At 38.2% G+C, this 9127-nt stretch overlaps 1 protein-coding gene across 1 annotated transcript in view; it reads left to right on the forward strand.

Annotated features, from left to right (window-relative positions):
* Window positions 1–457: 457 nt before the first annotated feature.
* LOC122817558 (complement C1q subcomponent subunit A-like) overlaps window positions 458–9127 on the forward strand; it is an 86521-nt gene continuing 77851 nt past the window's right edge. Inside the window, exon 1 of the mRNA XM_044090593.1 lies at window positions 458–586. Within this exon, the coding sequence (XP_043946528.1) occupies window positions 575–586 (12 nt within the window). The 5' untranslated portion in view covers window positions 458–574. The remainder of the gene's footprint in view (window positions 587–9127) is intronic.

The following is a 9127-nucleotide window of genomic DNA, read 5'->3' on the forward strand; positions in this document are numbered from 1 at the left end:
AGACCAGGAGTAGCATACATACATATACAAATGCAGTGTTTTGGAAGAAAGATGCTAACATGATACACACACCTCCTGCCTAATCATACTACAGTCAGGCTGTGGACTCCTGGAATACTGTGTACTAACATATCTGAACGTAAAGAGATTATCCAATTATGCCTATACTGAGGACAGTTTTTATGTAAACGTGTCTCCTGATTTTCTTTCTAAAATATGAACCATACTTACAAGTACATTTACGTTTCAAAGAGTACTGATCTACAGTAACATTTTATTTCATCAAGATCAGTGTTTCTTAATAAGAATGTAATGAACCTTATATTAACTATTTTTTGTTTATCTGGTACTTTCAAATCCTAGTGAGCAAAATCAATTTACTGAGAAAATAAATGTGCGCTGAATGTGCAAAAAAGATTAAAGAAGTGAAACTTGGCAAGTTTTGAACTTTCTTCTTAAAAAAAACGATGTGCAGCATTTTCAACAGTTATGCTAGAATGTAAAATATCTGGCCTTAACCGGCTCATGACTCAGTAATACAAGATCAAACTCTACCACTCAGTACTTGGAACTCATGTCGGGCATGGTAAGACCTCAGTTTATACTATTTTATTTTAGAAAAGTACATATTGATTTTGAGTAATGGATCATTTCAAATGGCTCATTACAAAGTAAGTTTGACAGCAACTTTGGTGGAACTCGGGTATGGTTCTTCTTAAGATGTCATTTTCACTGATAATTATCTTAACCTTGTATTAATGTTATCCTTCTATATAAAGTCTACCTGTTGGAAGAGTGATTCTCTTTATATTCAATGGTAAAAAACAGTTATTGTGTTCCACCTTTACAAAGACAATGTTTTCTAAACTTGTTTTGGCACACTTCATGTGAGTAACATATTGTCTAAGATGGCAGCTAAAGGCAAAATCATTCTAGAATCCTGCTGAAGTTGTGGTCCAGGAATACAGTTGTGTCTGCAGTGTTTGCTGTGCTAATTCATTGTACTCAGGTAGCTGGTGTACTTTAACTTAATAACAGACCTTACAAAGCTTGTAACTAGGTGGTGTGCAGCCTTTCTGCTGCAGTATTAAAATGCAAGTTAAAACTTTAGTACTAATGTACATATGGTCTTCCAAGCTGTGAGAACAATGCTGATGTCTTTCTTTTGCCACATATGCAGTCTCTGTATTTGCTGACACAATATATGCTGTGATTTCTAGCACAATTTCAATGTAGCACAACTGGTCATTTGGCTATTTGTCAGGCACAATGATGTTTACTTATATTTCAGATGACAATGACACACCAGCCACTTGCTTGGAGTCTGTGGCCGACCCAGTCAACTGCCTACATATTTTTGACATTATATGATCAGCACTAGACTGCTAACCCTGCTTTTACTGAAACATTTTCATGTGGTATGTAAGACACCCATCCCTGCTTCTAGGAGCTCTTTTCTGCAGTGCATGATGTTATTTGAATTATGTCTTCACAAGTTCTAAAATTCTAACTCAGCACCCAAAAGCTGCTGCGAAAACTATTGATGCCAGCAGCATGCTAGAAGACTGGAGGCAGATGGTAATGCTTTGGACAGAATGTAGTGCTTAGTGACAGTGCTGATACAGTCTAGGCTTTTGCATAGCCTGACAAAGACTTTACCATAAAATATTAAGAACTAAACAGTTCTTTTGCATAGAAACTCTAAAGTTTGGGGTATCTGGCACATAGCTACATTATGGTCTTTAACATTATATCCTTTAGTGTTACTGAGAAAGCTAAATATCAAAGCTCACTCCTGTCTCATACAGATAACTGAAATAAAATTCTGAGTCTTTTAAAATGCAAGCCTCTGATCAGACTCATCCTGTTCTATTATTAAATTTCACATTTCATAGCTAAAGCCCTAAACCATTTCAACATGCATGCAGACTGCATTAAACTGTACTGTAATGTTATGTATTACTCAAGTCTGCTATGCAAAGAGTTTTTTGCACTGGTACTATATGAAACATAGTGCAGGATGGGCCATTAGATACCCTGCAGTTGTTATACCCTCTGTACTTCTGGAATACTTAATTTCTTTTGTTTATGTAATTTTTAGTAAATGATTATAATTTCTCCTAATTCTTTTGCAGTAATGTTTCACTGAACAGGCAAAATAGAATTGTTTATAAATAATGTCTTGTTCAGTTATCATATGCTTGAAGTGAGCACAGAATTTCTAAAAACTTGGGAGGCAGCAACTCAAAAGAGTGAAACTTCCAAGGTCATAAAACAAACAAGAACATACCTCTCAACCTCTAAGTGCAAGAAATACGGACAAAGCCAAAAATAATGGGGGGAGGGGCAAAGCCTCAAAAATAATGACAGATTATAAATATTGTTCCTATAAACTTATAAAGCTGCTAGAATGCCAGATTTTGCATTATTATATATTTTCTAAAGGAAGTCTGAAACTAAAATGTCTTTCATTATTTAGTATTATTTAATGAGGTCAGTCCACAATGATTTGCCAGAAAAAACTACAAATATTATGAGGAACAGACCAAAAATAAGAGGGAAAAATCTGGACATTCTGGAAAAATCTCGACAATTGAGAAGTATGTAACAAGAATATTTTTGTACACCCATGACATGTGAGCAAGCCATCACATGCTCAAACTATATATATCTCAGTGTGGATGTGTGTTCGTGTGTGTGTGTGTGTGTGTGTGTGTGTGTGTGTGTGTGTGTGTGTTTGCACGTGCACTGAAATTAAGCAAAACACCTAAAGATCAATACTTCCAAAGTCAACCACAAAAAGTCACCTTTGCAAACATTGAAACACTACTACTAATGCACCAAACAACAATCTCAGTGTATACAAAACTTAAACTTATAAAAAGAAATTAAAAGAACTTTGCCCCCCCCTCATCTCTTTATCTCTTTAAATTATTTATACGTATTCCAAGATTGCATAGTCTTGGGGAAAAGGCATATTTCACACACCTATCGACTATCTGTTTAGTCAACCATATTTTCTTGGCTTAAACAAATGTTGACCAATGATAGATTCATCGTATTTCAATGGACCGATGTGTGTGTATGTGTGTGTGTGTGTGTGTGTGTGTGTGTGTGTGTGTGTGTGTGTGTGTGTGTGTGTGTGTGTGTATATGGATCCCCTTCATATAACTGAAACACCACTTACCCAACTTTCAGAAGATCGAGCCGAGATCACCGACAGTACAAAACACTGACCGCTCGGAACATCGACATGTAACTAATGGTAAGAAACCCATTGGTCAACCCGACAAGCACACTAAAATGGAAACAAAGAAAACACATCCACATCCCCCCACACCCCCAAATAAATATACCAACTCTGAGATCACACTACTGTGGAGGTAAGGGGCAAAGGTCAACATGCTGGCCAAGCAGTCACTTACTGTTAGTTACCCATCGGTGTTTTGAGCGTTTCGTGTTTTGTACTGTCGGTGTTCTTAGCTCGATCTTATGAAAGTCAGGTAAATGGCATTTCAGTTATATGAAGGTGACCCATATATCTAGATATCTATATCTGTATATATATATATATATATATATATATATATATATATGAGTGTGTGTGTGTGTATATATGCAAACACACACATATGTGTGTTTATTACTTACCTCATTGAAATGTGCTTTGTTCAAATGCTGGAACATCAAACCAGATTTCCTGAAACCTGTGGAAGGACGGTGGGATATTTCCTCCCTGTAGGATCAATGTTAAAGCCAGTTCTGGAGCTTTTGGAGAATTGGGTTTCCTGAGAGAGGGCATGATGATCTGTTCATCATGCCCCTGGGGAGGTCATGTCTGTTAACGGGAGATCATGTCTGTTAAATCTGGTTGACTTCTTTGAGACAGTCACCAAAACCATGGACGAGGAGAAGACAGTGCACACCACCTACCTTGACCTGGCCAAAGCCTTTGACACTATTCCCTACTTGAGCATAATAGATAAACTCTCTCAACTAGGCATTAATCCATATGTTATCAGATGGGTAGTAAACTGGCTCACTGACAGAACCTACTTAATCAAAATAGGGGAAGCCACCTCAAGCAGTAGACCCATAATGAGTGCCATATCCCAGGGATTAGTCTTGTGGCCTCTGTTATTTGAGATATACTTCTCTGAGCGGCAGGACAAAACCAGTGGGCTATGGCTGACCAAGTTTACAGATGACTGCAAGCTGGGCACAGTCATCAGTTCCCCAAGTGATGTGGACGTCCTTCAAGCGGGTCTCACCCAAACAAATGACTGGTGCCAGAAACATGGCCTCAAGCTGAATGCCAAAAAAATGCATCATCATTCCCTTTGGGGAGAGTGACGTCAAGCAACAAAAAAGAAATTTGTGCAGGTATGGCAGGTGCATGGCCCCAAACTAATCCACTTGTAGAAAAAAACAACAGGCCAGCACTCAGAAGAAAATGTATTCTGCAGCAAAAGCTTTTTTATTCAGGCATATACACAGACCGGTTTTGGCCCAGTTATTACACCTTCGTCAGTGAGGAAGGCTTAATAACTGGGCCAGAACTGGTCTGTGTATATGCTTGAATAAAACAGCTTTTGCTGCAGAACACCTTTTCCTCTGAGTGCTGGCCTGTTGTTTTTTTGCTGAGAGTGACATCCCCACTTATTAACACATTAATAACAATGCCCTAAGCATGCGATCAGTCAGGAGGGATTTGGGCACCTAGGTTGATAGCAACTTGACTTTTGACCACCATGTTTTATCCATTGTACAGAAAGCCTTCTACATGGCCCACCTCATAAGTAAGGATATCTCATCCATGGACAAGGAGGTCATAACATTTCTGTATTCTTCCCTTATAAGATCAGTTATTGAGTACAATGCCCCCATTGGCATGTACTTCGCAAAGCACATGCAACAGCTGGAGAGACCACAAAGGTTACTCACCAGGAGAAGCCCAGTCCTCAAACATCTACCCTACACAGATAGGCTAAAAGCCCTGTCCCTCTACTCAGTTTCATATAGACTCCTGAAAGGTGACCTCTGTCTGGTGTACAAAGCAATCTCAGCCCCCACCTTGATGGGACTGCTGCATATCCACAAGTCAAGCTCCACTCGAGTAACCCACATGAGCGACCTCAACCTGGTATGTAACATCAATAGGACTTGTTAGTGGGACAGATTTGTGTCACAGAGACTCCCCATCTGTGGAATAGACTCCCTCTCCACGTCAAGCAGAGTACCTCATTATCCCTTTTCAAGCACAACCTGGATAACTGGATGGGAAGCAGAAAATACACCCTGGGATTCCACCTGTGTCCCTGCTGGACAGGGGCTTTGGGTGCGGACTTGTCTAAACATGAGCTAAACTCTTTGTTAGGCTTATTAGGGCCTCAGGGCCAATAGCCTATTAACTTCCTATGATCCTATGACCTACAGTATGATCAATCTTTAAAGCATACTGTGATTTTTTATATATATATATATATATATATATACACATATGTGTATATATATATATATATATATATATATATATGTTTGGGTCTACTTCATAACACTGAAATTTCATGATGTTTAATTTCATAACATTGAGACCATAACACTGAAAATTCAAAACACTGAAAAACCAAAACATTGAAAACTCAAAACATTGAAAGTATGCTTCATAACTTTGAAAACTACATTGCATAAGTAAATAAGATCCCCTCCACCTGCAACAACACCTAACTAACAAAAACACTTTCTACTATTTTCGTCAGAGGGCAAGCCCCCTGCACCCCCCACACCCCCATAAATTAAATATACCAACTCCAAGATTGCACTGCAGTGGAAAAAAGTTAAACAGTGAGGTTAGGAAATACATTTTTTTCCACTGTAGTGCGATCTTGGAGTTGGTATATTTAATTTAAGGGGGGGTGTGGGGGGCAGAGCCCCCACATGGGGGGGGTGCAGGGGGGCTTGACCCCCTGCAGAACTGTAGTAGAAAGTGTGTTTGTTAGTTAGGTGTTGTTATAGGTGGAGAGGATGTTATTTACATATGCATTGTACTTTTCAATGTTATGAAGCACACTTTCAATGTTCTGAAATTTCAATGTTTTGGGTTTTCAGTGTTTTGAGATTTAGATGTTTTGGTCTCGATGTATGAAATTCAACGTTATGAAATTTCAGTGTTCTAAAGTAGACCGATATATATATATATATATATATATATATATATATATATATATATATATATACACACACACACATATTCAATCAGTGATGGTATACATTGTTTTATTTGAATATACATAACGTCAACAGCTAGCTGTCACTGATGGTCACATTTATTGGTAGTAAAATGCAGGAGTTATCAACTGTTGCTTTTACTGAAGAAATGTTTCTGTACTGACAGTAAGTGGGAGTGAGTGTGTGTGTGTGTGTGTGTGTGTGTGTGTGTGTGTGTGTGTGTGTGTGTGTGTTTGCGTGCGTGCGTGCGTGCGTGTGTGTGTGTGTGTGTGTGTGTGTGTATGTGTGAACATTCTTGGATTAGGTTTAGAGAATGTTTCAGAGAAGGAGACAGTTTGGCAGTGATATAGTTAGAATGAGGTGAAAGGGGAACCACCCAGGGTACAAAATGTTAGGGGGAAGCAATCAACAGAAGCCAATCAGACTTCAGTGCATTACTATTATTTGAATGCTGAAATTGCACTGCTACAGTCAGAACTAAAACATTTAGTGACCCATGTCTGGCATGCATTAACTGTAGCAGATGCTTTTTCCATTTGTAGCAAGCAGTTTGCTACAGTTAAAAGGTGAGATAAGAGCTGTTTTTTTCATTGGTCCTCAAGTCTGAGGAGCTATGTCAATGGCTGAAGGGTTTCAGCATTCACTGTGTGGCAGGCATGAAATAAGTAGCTGCCTGCTACAAACGCAGCAAGCCGTTTTCCAAAGTTTAGTTTAAAAATATATATATATTTTTTTTTGATCTTTGAGTCTGAAGAGCTTAAAGTTGAGGGGGGACTGGCCCCAGGCACCAGATCGAGGAACATCACCAGGCTCTGGAATAGCTAGCTACACATCTTATGTTAGTATTATGTATGCTGTGTGACAGTGGTTGTGTGAGTATGTGAGCTGAGATTAGAATAAGGGCTAGAGAAGAGAAAAGTTTTGGTGTTGTACATGTTTGTTGTTGTATGTGTCTGTGTCCAAGTGTCTTGTATAGTGACACTGTTATGGAAAGATGTTTGGGTGAGGTAATTTGGAGGGTTAGGGGTAGAGTTAGGGTTAAGGTTAGCACACATGAGTAAGGTGGAGGTGGCAATACATTTCAGGCTGTTAGCAAAAAAAAAAAGAGTCCACGGGCATCTGTTATTTCTGTAGGGCTTTCTTATAATAAATTTCCATTAAATATGGAAGCATACAATAAATGTACAATTATAACACCTGATGCTTCAGAAAGGTTACATTTTATCTAAAGACAGGTGTGGATGTTGCAGACACTTTTGGAAAATTACCATCCACCCAAAACATTCTAGCCAATCAGATACATTTTCAGTGGATGCAGGTTCATACATGCATGATTTGTTGTGAGATGTGCATAGGCTGGCTTCTTTAGTCTGATAAATGTACCATGATTTGTTGTGAGATATGAACTGGCTGCCTTCTTTAGTCTAATAAGAGTACCAGCACACTGAATTTATTTATTCATTATGTTGTCCAGGTTAGACTCACTCAATCAGATGTACTTTTTTAGGGTAGAGGCCAATACTTGTGCTTTTAACATAACTTCATCTTTCTGGACAACTAAGATCTTTATGCACCTTCTGAATGCTTTGTAAAATTTTATTGTTATTCTTTGCTGCAGCCACTTCTAAAGTATGTACTTTTTTTCTCTATTTAGTAACTTTGCAGAAACCCAGCGATCATGACCTTTATCACAAAAGATCAAGGCTATTAACAGTAGTTTCAATACTGAAACATAAAACCAGAAAATTCATGAATATCATTGTTGTGACAAAACAGAGTCTGCTACATCATACAAATAAAAACAACCAAGGAAGGAATAACTTATAATTGTACTATTTTATTTATTTTTATTTACACTGTGTTGATCAGATTAGTCTCAATAGGGCCAAAGGCCTCTTTTCAGGGGAGACTCTAGGTGTGATTCATACTGACCAGGTGAATTTGAACAGGGCACTGGGGAACTTCCAGTACTCTTTCCAATAAGTGCATCTATTACATACACCTGAACATAAACCAGCTTAGCCAGATAGGGGCTCAAGTTCAAGAGTACACACAGGAGTGCAGCTCCACTTTATGCAGTGTCAGGATTGGAAAATTAATCCATATAGCTGGTGTTGGAATTGCACCCACATTACCATAGAACACATTAATAGATTAAATGAAAAATGAAGCATACAATTATCTAGTTAAGGAAAAGGGATTAATCAAATAAGAAGAACCTAAAACGAGTGCTACATATCTAAATGTTGCAGTTACTGTGAACCATACTAAAAAAGTAATCCTAAAGATCTTAAATTGATGCTCATCTGAAATTCTAACATATCAGCTAGTGAAGCATTAGGATGCCTCACTTTTCTGTCTGCAAGCAAAAAACATACTGGAGGAAGAAAGGGGAAAAATCCTGTATTTGCATTTAGACACACACAGACACAATGAAAGACGAACACTCTCACACATACACATACACACACACACACACACACACACACACACACACACACACACACACACACACACACACACACACACACACACACACACACACACACACACACAAAACTAAAATATATTAATCATTCAATCAAGCTGATCCCATGTTATTATGGAACATGGAACAATGAACAGGATAAAAAATGAATTTTCAAAGACCTATGTTCCCTAAAAATTTCTGTGAAGAAATGTTTTTCTGGGTAACTGGCTGGTAACATTTATTTTAAACAAAAAAGATGATCCCTTTTGAAATACAGTTTGCAGAGCAATCATTTATACACACCATGCACACCACAGGCACTGCTCACTAAGCTTTGTTTGAAAATGTGAACAATAATAATTCAGTTGCTTCCTTAACCCTGCCCCCTCCCCCACAGATTTGCATCATTATCCTTTGCTTACCAAGCAT

The sequence above is a fragment of the Protopterus annectens genome, chromosome 13.part0, assembly GCF_019279795.1.
Source record: "Protopterus annectens isolate FY-2018-M chromosome 13.part0, PAN1.0, whole genome shotgun sequence".
NCBI classification, from domain to species: domain Eukaryota; kingdom Metazoa; phylum Chordata; order Ceratodontiformes; family Protopteridae; genus Protopterus; species Protopterus annectens.